General features: G+C 43.0%; 1 protein-coding gene across 1 annotated transcript; it reads left to right on the plus strand.

Annotated features, from left to right (window-relative positions):
• The first annotated feature begins 8,979 nt into the window (after positions 1-8,979).
• Positions 8,980-19,451, plus strand: PRPH2 (peripherin 2). The gene is made up of 3 exons (XM_009500315.2): positions 8,980-9,560; positions 12,299-12,545; positions 19,215-19,451. Exons 1-3 carry the CDS (start codon positions 8,980-8,982, stop codon positions 19,449-19,451), a joined length of 1,065 nt encoding a protein of 354 aa, XP_009498610.1.
• Positions 19,452-19,783: the final 332 nt, after the last annotated feature.

Here is a 19,783-nt window from a genome sequence, read left to right on the forward strand (position 1 = left end):
GCTATTTAGACTTCATTTTCAGTCTGGAAATGCTTCCTTAGTGGTATTTTTCAGGGGTTGGTTATTGGCATCCCAGTTACCAGTGTTTTCTCCCTGCCCCCACCCCCAAATATTTAATTTTTATCAAACCAGAATTATTAGGTAATACTCTTCAGGAACACAGCTTTAGAGGAGACCAATAAAGGTGTTCTAGACAATTACTTTTCCTTAAGATTTATCATTACCTTTGTAATACAAAATAGGTAACAGGATCTTGGTCTAAGCATAATGAGACAAACAAATTCAATCTGAGAACAAGTCTGAAAGTTTGGTCAGGCAAACTTGTAGATGTGATTTATAGTTCTAAATATGTGCCTTCATATATACACACACACAGTTGCACACGTTTCCATGCACATTTTAAAATGTTACTTTCCTAGGAGAACCTTAAAACTATTTTGAAGGAGAAGTATATTACGTTAATAGTAACGTAGAGTGTGAACACAAGTTACACGCTAGAGAAGGTTTGCTAGTGTATTCATAGGCTCGATCAGTATCGAAATTGCAACTTTTTCCGGTCTGGAAGAAAGAGAAATACCGAAGCATTTCTATCTAATTAGTTATTTTAACAACACCATAATTTTTTAAAAAAATTAAAAATACATATGGAAAAAGAAGTCACCATGAATATAGGCATGAGCAGGCCATCATCCGTGTCTCCCAAAAGAAACAATTCCTCCTGGCACCACCAGTGCAGACAGCCTGTGTTGCCCATGTGTGCGATAACCCCCAGCATTCCACAAGCCCTTTTAGGTAGGAAAAGAGTAAAATGTCATGTGAGATGGAGAGGACAAGGGGGAATGGACACAAGTTGCTCTTGGGGAGATTCCGATTGGACATGAGAGGAAAATTTTTCACAGTGAGGACAGTCAACCACTGGAATAATCTCCCCAGGGAAGTGGTTGACTCAGCCACGTTGGACACCTTCAAGAGTCGTCTGGACAGGGTGCTGGGCCATCTTGTTTAGACTCTGCTCTTCCTAGAAAGGTTGGACTAGATGATCCCTGAGGTCCCTTCCAACCTGGTATTCTGTGAGTGAGAGAACATTAGCTGATATCCCAAAAGTAGAGTTACTCATTTGAGAATCCATTTTCCAGTCAAATCTAGTGGAAAATGATAACTTGGATCTATTGAGAACTCTATACTAATTAAATTTTTATGAAAGTATTTAAAAGCATGTTGGGAATAAGTATATGTGTGTGTGTATATATATAAATGTTTTACAAGATAGTTATATAATCTATTTTAAATTTCTCAGCTATTCCTTAAACTAATTTCTTAGCATTTAGCATCTATTTTCTTAGATGGAAAAAAATTCTTGTTGACACATACTCAGTGTTTTGAAATAAGGTGCTGGGGACACTTTTGCAGGTCTAGACTATAGAGTTGTCTAGAATATTTCACTGGAACTACTCACAGAGTAAATACTAAACACAGAAAGACTAAAAGTCTCATCCACAGTATTTTAGCTTCATCATATTTCTTCACCTTTTGCCTCAACTGTCAAGGCATCAGAAAAAATTGCCTCCTGTCTGCAGGTAAGACTTAAGCTGTTTGTTCAAGAGGTCAAAAACATAAGTACAGAAGGGATGAAATAGGTTCGCTGAGAGGGTCTGGTTTCAGCAAGTGAGGAATTCTGCACTATCTTGTCTCTAGATGACTTGCCAATGGAGGATCTTGTACATCATACTGAAAGAGAGTAAGGGGTGTGTCGTGACATACCCTGAGGTGCCAGCGGCAAGTGGCCGGGCTCCTTGTTGTGGTTCAGCCTCAGCTGGCAACAAAACACCACGCACCCCTGCAGAATGGGGAAGAGAATCGGAAGAGCAAAAGAACTTGTGGGTTGAGATAAGCACAGTTTAATGATTACAATAAAATAATAATTATAATAATAATTACAATAATGTTAATATAATAAAATGGAAAAGGAAGGGAAAGAAAAAAAAAAAGGAAAAAACCCACAGAAACACAATCGATACAACCGCTCACCACCCGCTGACCGACGCTGCCTGTCCCTGAGCCATGATTGCTGCCTCCCTCCCCTGGCCAGCCCCTCCCAGGTAACATACTGGGCATGCTGTTTCATGATGTGGAATAGCCCTTCGGTCAGTTTGAATCCGCTCTCTTAGCTGTGCCCCCTCCCCTCCCAGCTTCTTGTGCACCCAGCAGAGCATGGGAAGCTAGACAAGTCCTTGACTAGTATAAGCGCTACCCAGCAACAGCCCAAACATCTGTGTGTTATCTCAACATTTTTTTCATCCTAAGTCCAAAGCACAGCACTATGCCAGCTAGAGTGAAGAAAATTAACTCTATCCCAGCTAAAACCATGACACTCCTGAATTCCCCTCCTGAAGCCTGCGACTGAGAAATTCTCAGAGGGAAGGTTGGGCAGAGTTCGTGCAGCTGCTGGTTTGAGGAGATGTGTCAGGCTCGCTCTGTTCTGGGTCAAGGAGACTTGCAATGCCAGCCTGGTCAGAGCTGCTTTGTCTCTCTGCTAATCGCAGCTTGGAGAAAGGAGGGCGGCACATGCTCAGTTCCTTCCCTCGGAGCGATAAGCAAGCTGACACGAAGAAAATACCCAGCAACCTCTTCTAGGCCAGGAGCCAGGATTGCTTTGTGTCTAACCTGCCAGGGAGAACCTGCAAAAATCCCCTTCCCTGGAGACACACAGGGGAAAAGGTACTTTGTTCAGGAGGCTCTGTGCAAGCTGAGCAAGGTTTCATGGCTGAGTGCGTAACATCAGGCTCACAGTCATGCTACAGGGAGGGCAGAAGCAATCAGAACTACTGTGAAAACAAGCTTGTTTCAAGCTACCTTGACTAGTAGCAAGATGGAGGACTAAAAACATGATGCAAGGGAGAAAACTATTCAAAGCAGCCCATTGAACAAGCATGTTCAGGGACAGTAATTCCCCAACCAGTTAAGAGCACCACCAGCACCATTTTGCCTCCATTTGTAGCAGTTTGTCGATGTGACCCACATGGTGACTAGATTCACGTAACCTGCATAATGAAAGACTGAAGCAAACAAAGTCTCCTGAAGAACTTTAGCTATTTTGCATCTCATGGCCACCAGAAGAACCAAGGAACTTCTTTAAAAAACACATACACTGAAGAAATTAATTGTGCTAGGCATCGGACGGGGCTGAAAAACAAATGCTTGTCAGAGACATGGCTGTGAAGATATTATGAGGACAACAGAAACATCAGCACCATAAATGAGGTGCATATTGGCCCTGAATAGAGGGCTAACTGGCAGAAAGTTTAGAAAAACAGTGCAGGGTATTGAGGTGTGGAACCATTTTCCACAGGAAGTCATGACAGCAAACTCCTGGTTTAAACATTTTTTTGAAAGACAGCCTGGTTGGACAGCCCTCCTCCAGCTGACAGCCTTACTGAAACGTTTAAAGCCAGTGAAACATCCTTACTTCACCACAGTGCTGTTACTCAACTTTTTAAGGCTCATGTGTGTCTGTGAATGTACTAAATCAGTTCTATGCAAAAATACACAACAAACCCATAGAAGAAAATTGAGACTGTTCTTCAGCACCGCACAGAGCTTTGCGTGTTAGCAATTGCTGAGGCTGTGAGAGGTAGGACAGACCAAAGCTTGCCTCCAGAGGAGCAGCTGAGAGCTTTGCTGCTACTTCCAGTGAGGCCACCTTCTCACCTGGAGGTCTGTCCCTAGGTGGGCCGACCCCTTCAGTTCCCACTGGAGTCCAAACATTTCCCTTTGTCTGCACCTGCTTCTCTAAAGACCAGGAATTAAAATGACATTATTTGCACGCTTTCTTTATCCAGCCCAGTTTCATTTTTATAGATTCTGGTGTGGGCTCTAGCAAAATTGTTGTGTGAAAAAAAAGGTAAGGAATGTGTGCATAAGACAATTTCTTACACACTTTTATACATTATATTTTTGAGGGCTTGGGATTTTTTTGGTTGGGTTTTTTAAATTTCTATTTAAGCAATAGCTGTATGTAGGCAAGGATCAAATCTCAGTAGCTTATCTTGGAATTGCTTCAGATGTTACAGAATGCTTAGAAATTCTTTAGTGGAAGGAGGTTTTGTGAATACGTACAATCCTTTCTCCCCTACTCACCCTTCATATAGATCCTACTTCTGTCTTTCCAAACAGATTTCTCCCAGCATATGTAAGTGGGATCTGAGGGTAGACTTGGATTTGAGAACTATGCGGACAAGTACATTTCATTATCTCCTTTATGCATCGTTCTTTTGCTGCTCAGCTCTGCCCTCTAACCTCCTACTTTCGGTCAGGCTCTCCTCACTGACTGTAGCCCATTTTTTCTATGCAGCTTTCCTGTTACGACCATCAGACCTCCACAAAAGAGCTTATAGCCAGTATTGTTCTAAAAAGCCAATTTCTTCACATACAAGGAAAGATATGAATAGCAAGAAAAAAGAAAGTATGTGCAACTTGCAGAATTTCAGCCTTTCCATTCACATTGTGATCTGATTTATCTGACTTACTTGAGGATCCATCTGTTGTACTGAGATGTTTATCAGCAGTAATGACTATTGTGAGCCTTTTGTAAGCCTCTTTCAATTCCCAACATATTTCTTTCCTGTTTCTGCAAGTACAAACATTGATTTATAACTCTCATTCTTTCAGTGGTGAACACTACACCCGAGGCAAAGTAATACAAATAAATACTCATAATAAGCATCTTGGGGGTCAAAGAAAAAAAAACCTTGTTTTCTGAACATATTACCCACACTATGGATAAGGATGGCTGAAACACTGGCAACTGCCATTGTGGCAAAACCACACTGAAACCTCCACAGTACACCCTGTTGTAATTTAGGATCCATGGGGTCCAGTGGATCTGATCACCCTTCTGAGGGCAGACAACAGCCCCAGCAGTGAATTTAGCAACTTGCATCTGTATCCAGCCTCAGGACCTGCAGGCACCTCACATGCCGTGGCAATAGCAGCCTACCAAGTTACTTGTACGCATAGGAGGGTAAAAAAAATGTAATAAACCAGACTTTTCTCCACCTGTTAATCATACGATGCTGTGCAGCCATTTTATCCCATTGTTCCTCAGGAGTGTCCCTGTACACCACACAGTTACAAATGCAAGCCAAACCATAAACTACAGTGCATAAACAAAGCTCTTATCTCTACACAATAACTTCCTATCATAGGTAAAACCAGGCATCTTCATCCTTGCAATGAAACGTAACCACTTCTAAGGGAAGAAAAGACTAAAAGAACCCAAGAAAGCCATAGGTTTCATGTTGCAGAGCAGCATGAAGCAAAGATTGGGCCAGGAAATTATTTTTATTACCAACTAAGAGCACTTCCATAGTTTAGGCACATAGGATATACCTATATAAAGGGAATTTGCCTTTTGTATCTCATATTCCTGAAGACAGAAGGATCATAGTTGGTCCATGACTGGGCAGCAGACTGTATAGCAAATACCATGTTTTTAATGTTTGCTTTAAGAACAACTTTTCTCTCCCTCCTAGCATTAACTGCTAAGTTTGTGGGTTATGCTTAGGTTAGCAGGCATAGCTTTTTGGAAAGGTATCAATATTGTGTTGTTATCCATAGAAATTATAATTTTTAACTCCTTAAAATTTGAACTCTTTCATGGTGAGTTCTAGCAGATCACTAATAATTTGAATATTTTATTCTACTGTATTTTTTCTCCAAAATGGCGTATGGATTATACACTTGAGTTAATACGCAACCTCTGAGGAGACCGTTAACTCAAACATCCTTGCCGCAATTAGCTTTTGTCTACTATGGATCAGTTTCAGTACTTTCTCTTTGAAGCTGAAAATGGTCGTAAGTCTGCCCAATTAAAGGCAAATCCCAACCAAGAAGATGATTTGTAAGAAAAACAGATGCCAGGCAAAAACAGTTTTCTTTTTTGAACTGTCTACACCCCAAAACACTTCTCGATGACCCCCCATAAACTTCCTCTTCCTCAGGCTGCTCTGCCTGAGACAGCTCTTAGCTGATGAGTTTGTGCTGAAGCTTGCACAAGGCTTGTCAGCTCTGTGTCTGGGATAAGCGGGAAACATTAACTCTCCACTTCTAAAAATGTTAACTTTATTTTTTGAAGGATCAGAGTATAGCATATGATTTACTGTTACCAATCCCCTTTAAAGCTTCCAAGCATGGCAAGTTAACTTGATCGGTGGGTATTTTTTGCCACTGTAGGTCCTCAGTCGGTACTGAACTAGTGAAACTACATAAATAAAGGGCAGATTTCCAAATCTGGATCATTTTGGTTGTGTTGATTGCTGTCTGTGATGACTCTAAAGGTACCACCTGAAGTCTTAAAGATCTAATTAGTACCCGAGTCTCTCCTCCTGAGCACTGGTGAATCACAGATTACCTACCAGAGAACACTAACTATTTAGGAGTGATTTATCAGGACCCTTCCTATTACCTTTGTTTAAGAAGAGTAAAGTTGGAGGGATCAATGAGCACTGAGGCAGTAGTATGTTCCATTTCACTATTCTTGTTCCCGAATTAACAGGAAACACCCTAGTGTATACAATGACACGGTTTTGTTACATCAGATTTATCACAGACTTCTGAATGTTAAACTGTTAAGGTAGTGGGTATTCTGACTGTTATATCTGTGCTCCTGAGTACAAACTTCCCTATATCCAGAGCAGCACCAGGCTGACACCTGCTGAAACCTGGGCAGGTTTACTGTTTCTTGTCCTATTAATTGCACTGCAGAACATATTTCACTGTATATCCTCATGATCCACAGACCCAGTAGAAAATTCTTTTTCACTTTGAGTTTCACTCTGTCATCACTGACAAGAAGGGATATAGTTTCAAGTTCATTTATCTAGAATTAATTTCAGGCTGTCAGATAAATACACCCTCCAAACTATCTCGTGTTTCCTAGCCGAGCCCTGGAGGAGTCAGTGAAATGTAGTAACATGTGCTACACGGTTATGGGATATTTTGCCAAGAAAACCAGAACTGTTATTTCTGTGCTACGGCTTGTTGCACAAAAATATTTAACAGGCTCTCCCGAGAAACAGCATTTTTCATCCACTTCACGGCAAGCAGAGAGGACAGCCCCAACGGATAATTGTCTTCCTCCTTTCCTCTCAGCACACTCACCCTTCACCTGCAAAGGCAGCAGTAGTGCTAACAAACAGGCCTGCTTTAAGAAAATCCCCATTACCAGCTGCTCTCCAGGTCACTGCGACAGTAGCCAGATGGGCCAGGAAGGGTCCGTTGCAAAAACCTTCTATTTACTTAGTGCAGGAAAAAGTAGTAGCTTGATAGCCTTTGTCATTACTGAAGAGGCCTCCAGCATTCCAGGATCTCCAATGGTAACTGAGCAGCATCTGCAGTACCACACAGCAGCAGACTATCAAAATGCTATTTTTCAATGCATTTTTAACATTATTATTATTTTTCACACTTGCCTTCCTCCTGGGCCGGTCCCTTCACCTTTCCCCCAGGGCTGGTGAACCATGCTGCTGGCAGCCACTAGGGGATGCCCCAGAACACTTGGGCAGTAGCAGGTCAGGTTGGCTTGGGTCCAAGCAGGGCTTCCTGGTCTTTCTCCTGGGGCTGCTCCTTTCTCACCTATGGCATTAACACCCACGCCCTCACACACCTGCAGGTTAATTTTGCATTGCTTGAGGTTGCCTGAGGCTAATTTTGTGTTGCATTGTGGCAGCAAGTTCACGAGCCAGCACAGGACTCTCCCCAATTGCTCTGAACCTCTGTGGGGTGAGGAGGGAGCAGGAGGTGATATTTTAAAACAAGTAAAACTCCTGAAGCACTGGAAAGAGCAAAAGTCTAGCACCTGTGCTTGCCTGAAGTGGCTGCATGGTATAAGGAGAAAGGCCACTGCAGAAGGAGGGGTTTCATCCCTCCTTTTCCGCTACAGCATGAAAGTGGAGCTGGGCTGCAGATCCCTTGGCAGATGCTGAGGACCCCAGGAGTGCCTCCTTTGTACTGGCTGGTGACAATGGCCCAAGGGTCCCTACCCAGCTGCTGGGACAAATTCCTCCCTGGTGTAAGCTCCTGGGTCTCCTTGGGCAGCCCTGCTCCCTTCCCCGGCCCCATGATTATCCAGTAAGCTGCTCATGTCAGCTTGCTTTTTAAAAAAGAAACTCTAGTTTCAGGCTGGGGTTTATTTATTGAGTTTCCCTGAACTTTTCCTTTCTTCTTCCCACCCGCTGAGGCCCCGAGATGGTACAAGCCCTGGAAGTAAATAGAAAATGCCAAGCTTAGGTTTTTTAGATCACTGTAAACTACACGCTTATCTGCTTCCAGAACACATAAGCCACAGGATGTCATCTTGGGTCAATGCTGAAGGATAAGGACTAGAAAGGTGGGTTTGGCTGTAGATATGAATAAATCAGGATCACATAGGGGAAGTAAATTTTGTTTTCCAGCAGTGTTTTTTAATCTCAGAGCCCTCTTCTTTTTGCCTCAAAGGATCCATATTATTCTGGCAATGACATCTTTTTATATCTCTGGGTTTTCACATTCTGCCCGGCAGCCTAAAGCACAAATCTACTAAATAGTAAAATGAGGGATTATTTCCACTCATCTGTTGACAGGCATTTCTCCAAATTGGATCAACTGATTAAAGGTATTAGAATGACGTGTTGCAGATCCAGATCAAATCATTTGAAACCTTGAGACTGTTTCTCCTTTGCTTGGAAGGAACCACCAGAAATAGTTGTAGGTGCTAATTGCCCATTATTCTCACTAATGTGAAATTGTTAATTTGGATCTTTGAATATTTTACTTGCCTGAATCCTAACCAGGGGAGCTCAAGATGGAAGGACTGTGCAGTGGCTTGCTTCCCACCATGCTGTTCAGGGTCTCTTCTAACGCCTGAATGGTTCTTCCTCAAATTACATACGCCAAGAAGAGGGGTCCAGGCTGCAAAATCTTCCAATATCTCACGTTACAAAGATGGCACTGCTGAAAGTCAAATTCAACCAGAAGAAACGGGTAAAACTAGCACAGGGACTATGGCTCATGAACTGGTTTTCAGTGTTTGCTGGAATCCTTGTTTTTAGCATGGGGTTGTTCCTCAAAATTGAACTCCGGAAGCGAAGCGAAGTGATGGACAATTCTGAAAGCCACTTTGTGCCCAATTCTTTGATATTGATGGGTATATTATCCTGCGCCTTCAATGGTTTTGCTGGCAAAATTTGTTACGATTCTCTGGATCCTGCTAAATTTGCCAAGTGGAAGCCTTTGCTGAAACCTTACCTGGCACTATGTTTCTTCTTTAACATACTCATTTTTTTCGTTGCTCTGATTTGCTTTCTCATGCGGGGCTCTCTGGATAGCACACTGGCCCAGGGGCTCAAGAACGGCATGAAGTTCTACCGGGACACAGACACCCCCGGAAGATGTTTCATGAAGAAGACCATTGACATGCTCCAAATCGAGTTCAAATGTTGTGGGAACAATGGCTTCAAAGATTGGTTCGAAATTCAGTGGATCAGCAACAGATATTTGGACTTCAGCTCCAAAGAAGTGAAAGAGTAAGTGGCTTTGTGGGGTTTGTATTGCACAGTGTTGTTCTTTGATCAGTATTGTATTAAAGAAATACATATCGCAACAGGCACTCTCTGGAGGGGGTTTTGTATAAAAAGGGTATTTTCTCTGCTCTTGCTTAATAAGCGTTCCAAACGTCCAGCTAGATTGCTTCCTCCCCTGAGAAATTCCTCTAACGTTATCCGGAATGTAAAATATAAAGCACCAAAATACAATTCTCACTCTTATGCAGTGTGACGTAAACAGACTTAAAATAATATTTTTTACTGTCTTTTACCTCTTTATAAACCCGTTATTACCCCACACATACCTACTTCCAAAATCAACAGGAAAGCACCAGAACCCCCCTATTCCTAAAGCAGATTTCAATGCAACTTACTAGATTCCTAAAAAACGACTTCCTTGGATATATACTGCTGACACCACTTTTAAAAGTCCACTTTAGATACTGGCAATCAATCAATCTCATGGACACAAATAGAAATATTAATGCTTTACTGATAACTCATGTGTTTTAAATCCTTAAGGTTTAGAATTTTATTTTTATATTCATTCAATGGATTGCTTCAGCACTGTGACAATATTGAGCCACCAACACCTGCTGACGTTCCTAGCTTTACACAGTGTCCCTTGTAGCCAAATGCATTTTATGTTCTCTCCTGTATAAAAACATGTTCTATATACTTGTGCCTTATTTTTTTAAACTTCACATGAAAATAGCACTAGTTTCCTCTACACAAACCAGAACAGATTGTTGACAGGAAATACCTTAATGGCTCTGATGTCAGTGCCCAAAGAGGCAGTAATCTCAAAATCAGGTTAGGTGCAGTAAGCACAAGGGAAAAATAAACATGAGAAAAAATGAACTTTTGAAATTAAAAAATGAGCATTGAGCATAAATACCCACAATCTTTTAAAAAAATTAAGCATCGGGGAAGAGATTGTTATTCAGAGTTCTTCATTAATGCTTATACTCTGCGGTTGCACAAAGGGTCTTGTAAGCTGGAAGCAATTTGCCTTTTAAATATACTGTCTATGTTAAAAATGTCTGAAGTAATTTTGAAAAAAGCTTTGTGTATCTCTTGGGATCCCTGCCTGACTGTGTAAATGATACTTCACTTGTGTGTCTCTGCATATTGTTTTGACGTGTTGGGTGGTCTGATTGTTTTTGCAATTCTGAACTAGGACTTTATAGTGAAAACTGTTACAGGCTTAACCTATTGCACTGCGGGGTTATAACAAATACATTCGCTATTTAATAAGGGAGTATTTGCATTGCAAAGGTATGCCCATGGGTATAAATAACTGCTTGAGAACGTAGTAAGTTCACCTTGCCAGCATTATATGGAGATTTGAGATCTGTAACTTAATCCAGCAGCAGTGGAAGGGCAAAGCACAGAGGGAGAACAAGGTTATATTGTCCTTAATAAATGATGTCTTGTTTGGGACTGAGACTCAGGGCAATTTCTTTGTACTACTGAGGCAGGAAATACGGCATTAAAAATCCACAAATGGATGTTAATGAGTGAATTCAAGGTTTGAACTACACGGTGGTACACAATCTCTGCTCACATTCCTGGTGGGATATTCTGACCCCTTTGAAGTCAATAGCAAAGTTCTCCTTAATTCCAGGGGAGGTGGGAGTCCATTCCCTGGACATGATTTTTATATTATTTATAGAGCTAAGGCCTGATCCAATCTCTCTGAAACTGGTGGAGCATTTACATATCAATGGGAATTAGACCCAACTCAGAGCACGCTTTATACTAGAAGTAAAATCTCAACTGCATTTAATATTTAGATATATTTAGGTCATGACTATAAAGTGGAATTTTGCTTCACCAGGCTGCTGCAATCACTTCTCTCTCTATGACACAACTTTAAAATATCCATATTGAAAGCTACGAGTGACTCTCAGAATTTTTTCCTCTCTAGGTCACTGGGGCTCTCCATTCTGTCATTTTCTCAGCAAAATGGCATGTTAGAATTGCTGTCCCCTTATTATAGTATTTTTGCAGTGCCAGTGGAACTATTGGCCTTCTAAGTATCTCTCATCTAAACATCTCATAAGGCACCAGACTAAATGGCTGTTTATGGAGAGCATCCATAGTCTCAAATGAACAATAATTGGGGAGCTCCTGCAAGGACTTCAGAAATTTTTCAACATCCTGTTACAGAAGCGTATTTCATGTTTTAAATAATGGCTACCTTTCCAAGCCAAGAAAAAATGCATAATCCCTTCCTGGAGCTCTTATCATCAAAGCGAAGCTATTAGGTTTGCTGGATCAGTGGTCTAGCTGGATATGGTAGGTCCTAAGGCTGTTGTGGGTCCTTTTCCAAGCTCAGGTCATCTCCAGCATCTCCCTTCCACCCTAACTGTGCTGTGATCACTCTTTTCTAACTGTCTCTCCTGACACTTCTCGCTGCCATTTACTTTTCTTAAAATTTAATTTCTTCAAGTAAGTGACCCAAGAGGGCACGTTTCCATCATGAAGAGTTAATTACAGACTCAGTGTAGCCTTGACATAGAAAAGGATTTCAGAGAGGAAAAACACCCAGGACAAACACCGCTATATAAACAGGGGATGCAGAGAAATGGCACGGCCAGGAGGCATGGTGGAAAATCCACATTGCCTTTGCTTTCCTTTCTCATGAAAGTTTGCTCCAGTAGATCTTTATATGTGTGTGTGTGTTTGCTCATGCTTCCTTCTGCCCTTGCCCATAGTCGGATCAAAAGCAATGTGGACGGAAGGTACTTGGTGGACGGCGTCCCTTTCAGCTGCTGCAACCCCAGCTCCCCGAGACCCTGCATCCAGTACCAGGTCACCAACAACTCAGCTCACTACAGCTACGACTACCAAACGGAGGAGCTCAACCTCTGGCGCCGTGGCTGCCGGGAAGCCCTCCTGCACTACTACAGCAGCATGATGAGCTCCATGGGTGCTGTTGTCCTCCTTGTCTGGCTTTTTGAGGTAAACCTCTCCCTTCAGCCCCGCTTTGCTGAAATGCCAACTCCTGACGGGCAGAGCATTTTTCAGCGTGGAATTTTGAGTTAAAGATCAGATCTTATTTATTTAAAATAAATTGTCTGCCTCTGTTATTTGGCTGAGAAAACATCTAATAGTGAACATCTGTGTAAGGCCTGAAAGGTCCCAGGCTGGAGACACAGCTGGGAAGCATTGTTAGATTACAGGCTCCCCCTTCAGAGCAAGGGGCCAGAGCCTCGAGCATCCCACAGCAAGAGGGAAAAGGGACTGATTTTCTGCCAAATGTAGGGTGCTGAGCAGGGAAGCGCATGCGAGGTCTCAGCTGTCCAGACGCATTAATTTGACATGTCACCACTAGTGAGGAATGAGAAGTACACAAAGCAGCGCATCAGAAAGATGGCAGTAATTTGTGGGACAGAAAGTGTAATTAAGGGCTTTATGTGCTGATGAAAATAAGACCTAGAGCCATGTGCAGTGTCCAGCTTCAGGGCAGCATTTGGCTTAAGGTCCTTCATCAGTGGTGATCATTCATCATCTTGGTCACAAGAAGTGGTTTAGGTGAAGATGATGGACTAATTTTATTTGCTGCTTCTTCCTAAAAACACTGTGTATATGCAAACAGGTGCTGATACTGCCCAGTGCAGGAGTTTGTGAGCATCATAACCTGAAGTGCAGCTTTCCTGCTGAAATACTGTTTATTCAATGTGAGGAAAACACATCTTTCTGCCCCTGGGAGATAGCAAAATTTCTAGCTGGGGTATTTAATCAATACTAATACACAGGGAACATGGGCTGGCAGTGGCACGAGGGCTGGCGCGTGAGGCGGGGATGCGGAGGTAGGGCAGGACGGGATGGTAGACGGGGAGGTGCAGCTCACTGTGTGACACGCAGTGCAGCAGACCCTTTCTGACCCTTGAAATGCTGCTGCAAATGGCATTGCCTATTTTAAATTATTCAGCCAGCTTTTTAAAAATTTAGATAAATGCAGATTTTAAAAAAAGATGCATTATATTTTGATACAAGCACTGGGCAACACCCTTCCAGGAATGAAGACACTTTTTAGAAAATAAACACCTATCCAAGTAATCTGTGAACTGGGAAAAAAAATCATAAAGTTACTTCATGTTGTGTTATTTTAAAAATAACTACACTGCACTGCTGAGTAAGGTACTACCTCCTTGTAGCATTGTTATTCTGATAAGAAAAGAAAGAGGAGCTTGTGTCTCAGCCCAAATTCAAATTAATAGATCTTGAAGAGAGGGGAATTTCAGCTGTATATGAAAATCAGGGGAAAATTAAAAACTCGGGGAAAATGCACAGAAATACTAATGCCAACTGTAAAGAATCATGGCTAGGATCTTGTAACATACCTCTGCTGACTTTAGGAGATAAATAAAAGCAATACACTAACATTAATAGCAGTGATAAAAATACAGTATTTTGTTTCTAACTCTTCAAAGCATACCTTGGTAGTATTTTCAATCTGTGGTGTAATAAGAAATACGATTTTATCTCTCTTTGTCTTTTTCAAAATAAAAGGTGAGATTTTTCTCAGATAATCAGAAAACTCTCAGGGCAAAGCTTTAAAGAATTACCACAATCCTGGGTTATATTAATTGGCGCTCTTAAATATTTATGACTTGCCTGACATTCTACCATAAAGGGTCCAGATTTGGGTCTCAAACTTTGTCTGCTTTTAAGGCAAACTTTGAAGGGAGGAAGCAAAGCAGGAAGCAGACATTAATTTAGTCTCCCTTGAAATATAACCACTTCCTTTAAATTGCAGCCAGGGTAGGAAACAATTTTATACTGAGTAGGAGCACAGCAGAGGTCCCGACTCCTGACCAAGGTAAGATTTCGGACCGACCAAGGTGTGACCCAGTAGGGAGTTAGCGTGCTGGCTCTGTGCTTCTTATTTTTCCCTTGGACCACTTGCTGAGAAGTTACAGAAAAGCACAAAAGCAAAGGAGCACTCTGGTTTGCTTTGAACCTGGAGCTGCTGTAAACTCAGACCAGCAGCACGGCCACAGCACGTCCCTGGAAAAGCCTTTTTGGGGGCCGGTGGAGGGGTCTTCCAGCTGGGTTGGTGGTATTGACCTGTGGGAAGTAGGACAGAGCACAGAGGGAAACACTAATTGCAGCTGTTACTTTGAGCTGTAGAAAAACATAACATGCCAAATGGGTGTAGGGACCTGAGGGAAGACCATTTAGGTTTAATGTTTCTGTATTAGGTGCAAGGAAGAATGAACCTGTTTTGAAGTATTAAAACTTCCATTTGAAAAAAATGCAGCATGTCATATTTTCTGGAAATAGATTATTATCCACATGCTCCTTTTACTAGCAAAAGCTGTAGGCTTCCCAGGGGTGACAACCAGTCACGAGGGTAACAAAAAAAGATCACACCCTGCTCTAGATAAGCCGCCTCAGGCTAAACCGTGGCAAACAGATGGGCTTCGCTGCAGAAGGTCAAGCAGAGCAATCCTGGCTGTCTTCTTGACCTGCCTCAGCCAGTGAAAAGGAAATGGGGGTTCAAGGGTGCCCTGAATAGGGCATTTCAAAAGGAAGGGAGGGCAGCAGTTGTTTCCTGAGATGCTCCAGGTCCTTCACCTGTATAAACACATGGCTCTCAACAGGTCACAGCTACTGTGATGGCTGAGACCCTGAAATTCATCTCACATATGGTGCCGCACAGGGAGTCCAGCACTGAGGTCCATGAGGTGGGAACTCAGGAGAGCGATGAGACGTGAGCTGGAGGTGCGTTGCACATTGTGCGCTGGAGAGTAAGATTGCCGATGCATTTAACACTAGTAGCGAACTCCCACTAACCTTCAAAACCAGTCCACAGGCAGCAGGGGAACAGGGACCCTCCAGAAGGACAGATTTTGCTCTGCTAGCACATATCGAGGGCTAAGCATGCTGTGGTGCAGAGGGATGCACCAGCCCAGCCTGGCCATACCCAGTCCTGGAGAAACACTGCAGCCTTGTTCTTCCTGTCACTTCAAAGTTGCTGTAAAACAACAAGAATTTTCATGACAGTTTGTCCATTGGGTAGGGGAAATCATCACTGAGTGAGACTGGGCTAGATTTGGGACCCTGATGCCCAGGCCTTCTTTGCTGGACTATCATTAAGCACAGGTCTTCATCTCAGAGTCACAGACTGGTGGAGGTTGGAAAGGACTATGGAAGTCATCTAGCCCAACCCCTCCTGTTCAAGCAGGGTCACATGGAGCCGGTTGCAAAGGACCATGTCCAGACAGCTTTTGAATATCTCCAAGAAGGGAGATTCCACCACTTCTCTGGGCAACCTGTGACAGTGCTCGGTCACTCTCACAGTGTGTTTCCTGGTGTTCAAACAGAAGCCCCTATGTTTGTGCCCACGGACTCTTGTTCTGTCACTGGGCACCACTGAAAAGAGCCTGGCTTCATCTTCTTTGCACTCTCCCTTCAGGTATTTGTACACACTGATGAGGCTGCCCCTGAGCCTTCTCTCCTCCAGACTGAGCAATCCCACTTCTCTCAGCCTTTCATCATAGGAGAGGTACTCCAGTCCCTTCATCATCAAAGTGGCCCTTTGACGGACTGTCTCCAGTATTTCCATTTTCTCTTATACTGGGGAGTCCAGAACTGGACACAGCACTCCAACTATGGCCTTACCAGTGCTGAGTAGAGGGGAAGGATCACCTCCCTTGACCTGCTGGTAATACGTTGTCTAATGCAGCCCACGATACCATTAGCCTTCTTTGCAGCAAGGGCACATTGCTGGCTCATGTTCAACTTGGTGTCCACCAGGACCCCCAGGCCCTTTACTGCTGAGCTGCTTTCAGCTGGCCACCCTACACCCCCCCCCAGCATATACTGGTGCGTTGGGTTGCTCCTTCCCTGGTGCAGGACTTTGCACTTCTCCTTGTCTAACTTCATGAGGCTCCTCTCAGTCCATATCTCCCACATGTCTAGGTCCCTCAAAGTATCTCTACAAAGCTGAAGCGTGCTGAGGCATTAACATGCATTTTTTGAGGCAACAGAGACATCCAGCTGCCTTCCATAATTTTGTTGATAATATGACCTATGCATTGCATGCAGCTCTAAGTGTCCTGGCCAGGACTTGCAAATGGTGAGATGGGGCTATTGAAAAACTGTCTGCATGAAAGGTTCTGGATAAATAATTTACAACACAAATTACTTCAGTAAAACTGATAGTCCAAGGCTCTATACTATCATATCAGAGAGAGACTAATTTGCCAGATAGCTGTCTTCAGCTTCTTCGGCTCTCTTCTCATCTGGCAGAGAAGGCAGGCTCAGGTCAGAGGAAGTGAGGAGAACTTGAACATTTTGCACTGCTTTGAGCAAATCTCAACCCCAGGGACCCAGAATCTTTCTGAACAAGATTTTTAAGAAAATGAAGTCTTAAACTGAGAGATGTCACAGAATCTCATCTGAGGGCAGGTCAGCTGCTACCTTCTGCACAAGCACCTTCTTTTTTTAAAGCACGACCCCATTTAGGGACTTAGAGCTATCCAGGAAGCCTATAAGTACAGCTAATTTTGCTGTCAAATAGTAGGACTTAGTAAGACAGTCACAAAAAAAAAAAAAGCGCTCCTGCTGACATACAGTGAGGTAGCACAAGTAGAGAGCAATGCAGAGGCCATCTTGACATCCAGCTCTATTAATCTTTACTTGCAACAGCCTTTAACAGGAAAGATATTAGTCCCACAACCGAAAGCAGCAAAACTGGGGCTCAGATTGAAAGGAAGATGTCAAAGGCTTTAAACCTCAAGACTAGTGTGATGTGATTTGTCACTTCTTGCGACCTTTATAGAATAGTGTTTCAATTGATTTAAACCATTGTAATATCGGATAGATCCACAACAAAATTAGACTATTTCTAGAATCAGGGCTATTAGAAACATCTCTTTTCCCTCCTGCGTTGAATAGGATGAAAATTTGTCTTTGGCTATAGAAGCATTTGATGAAGCTTGTTTGTTTGATCAGTGTTTTTCCCTTTCCGGTCTTGAGTGAAGGCAGAGAAACATCAACATCTGAAAATTTCAAGGGTAACCAATGGTTACCCTTTAGTCTTCCAAGAGTTCGGAGTCACTGATCATACACAAGCAGGATGACCAGGGTAGATAGGCTAATGAACAGTCCACATGCTTGAGCAGTCCCATGAGTCCAAAAGCCAGATGTTAGTTTTGCAATTGGCGAAGCTTTGTGGCTGAATCCCAGCTTCAAATCTGCCCAGCTACCCAATGTTGTAATCCTGCATGACAGTTTGCAAGCTTTTCTCCATGTCTAGCTCAAAATCCCCAATAGCAAGCAGCACCTTGCTGGTCTGGGGCAGCTCCCTGTGGGCCTTGACTATGCCACCAGGTAAGCAACACACAGGGCTGCCAACCTCCTTAACCACTAGGGTTTAGGAAGAGCAGAGGTAATCACTTCCTTGGGAATTTGGATAGGATAACAAAGACATATTTCCCTTGCAGAATAAATCCTATGAGGCCATTAACAACAATAAGTGGTCTCGAGCTTAGCTCTAGCTAGGACATGAAAGACTAGTCGTCTTCTTCCCTATCCTGACCACCTGTTCTACCACCTCATCAAGCTGGCTCTTCTGGGCCCACTTGCTTGCTTGCTTTTTCTTTCTTCCTTTCTTCCTTCCTTCTCTTTTCTTCTCTTTTTTTCTCCTCTACTTCACAGATCAATCACTTTTCTTCATCAGCACCGCAACGGTGGAAGTCAGATTTTTCTGAATGGTATCAGAATGCAGGAGACTGCCTAAAAACATTCTCTCTGGAGGCAGGTTTGGGGTGTTGCCGGTGTCAGGGGTGTTACACCAGCATAGTACAGTAGAAGGAGTGTCAGTCAGGGCTGCTGAGACTGGTAAATATTTTATCAGAAATAGAAATTTGTTTTAGATGGAACCAGTGAGAGATACAGATCACCTCCTGCCTTGGTTTCCTTATTTGCACATACCTATGTAAAAACAAAAGCAGAATTTGAAGTAGATGACCTGATGGCTCAAATCCTAATGCTGCTCTGTTCTGCCCAGATGCTGATTGATTAATATCTCCTTGATCAGGTTAATATTCTTGCCAAACATATTAAGGTCAATGTGAATTAAAAATATTTAGAGTTAAAATTAAGTGGATGGGGCATAGCACATTGTTGCACATATAAACAGCTTTATGTATATCTAGTGCACAGGAGCAGAGGTTTCATTACAATTTCTCAGGAGGTGCCTACCCTGTGACAGGGTAAGTGGAAAAGCCCCGTGTGCACATGGCCACACGAAGCTGCCGCTTGGCAGCAACTGGCACGTCCTTCCTTCCTAAGCTGATGCATTCACTCATTGCTTATCAACTGTCGCACTTCCTGTGACACTCACTGATTTCAGACCTCCACCCTCTCCTTTCCTACTTGCAAAGGGGCATTTTCCTCCTGCCAGCTCCCCCTCACCCCCACTGGCCATCCAAGGGGGAGGGCTGCTCAGGATCTCCTCTTGTTTGGAGGATTCCCACAGACCTTAAGTTGTATCTGTTTGGTGCTTTTGGCGTTTTGCTCATGCCACCAGCCCAGGTTGCTGATAACAGAGGATGCCGAAGACATGGACAAGGGTATGTTTGCCTGATGCTCTGTTTTTTCCATTGCACGGTGCAGATGTCCGTGATGGTTGGCTTGCGTCTTCTGCATACCTCTCTGGAAAGCATCACAAATCCTGAAGATCCTGAATGCGAAAGTGAAGGCTGGATCCTGGAGAACAGCCTGAAGGACACTTTGAAGTCCATGCTAGAGAGTTTGAAAAAGATTGGTAAGTTCAATCAGGTGGAAGCAGGGGCCGAAGGGGCTGAAGGAGAGGAAGGTGGGAAGACTCCAGCCATCACGACGGTCAGTTGAGCTTCTATAGTTGGTGCGGACTTTTCATCAGAGAGGAATAAAAAAACCTGAGATTTGTGAATATCTACGTTTTAAAAGCTATGTAACAACCATCAGAATACACATTTCTACGCATGCTTTTTTTGGTACATGGGAGTATACAACACAGTACACCTTGGGATAATACATTTATCCACTATGTGAGTACACCATATTAATAATTCCTGGGGGAAACGACCCCACTAGGACTGCAATATTTACGTGTTCCCTTATCAGGGACAGTTTAAAGAAAAAAAAAATCGCTGGCTTCACAAGGTGATCCTTTCCACCTTATTTTGAAATTAAAAGTGGAA

This window comes from Phalacrocorax carbo, chromosome 3 (assembly GCF_963921805.1).
Source record: "Phalacrocorax carbo chromosome 3, bPhaCar2.1, whole genome shotgun sequence".
Taxonomy (NCBI): domain Eukaryota; kingdom Metazoa; phylum Chordata; class Aves; order Suliformes; family Phalacrocoracidae; genus Phalacrocorax; species Phalacrocorax carbo.

Excerpts from the sequence above, each read along its gene's own strand:
- PRPH2 (XM_009500315.2), top strand. The coding sequence starts at position 8,980 with ATGGCACTGCTGAAAGTCAAATTCAACCAGAAGAAACGGGTAAAACTA. Across the intron at positions 9,561-12,298 it reads AGCTCCAAAGAAGTGAAAGA|TCGGATCAAAAGCAATGTGG; the intron begins GTAAGTGGCTTT and ends CCTTGCCCATAG. Across the intron at positions 12,546-19,214 it reads TCCTTGTCTGGCTTTTTGAG|ATGTCCGTGATGGTTGGCTT; the intron begins GTAAACCTCTCC and ends TGCACGGTGCAG.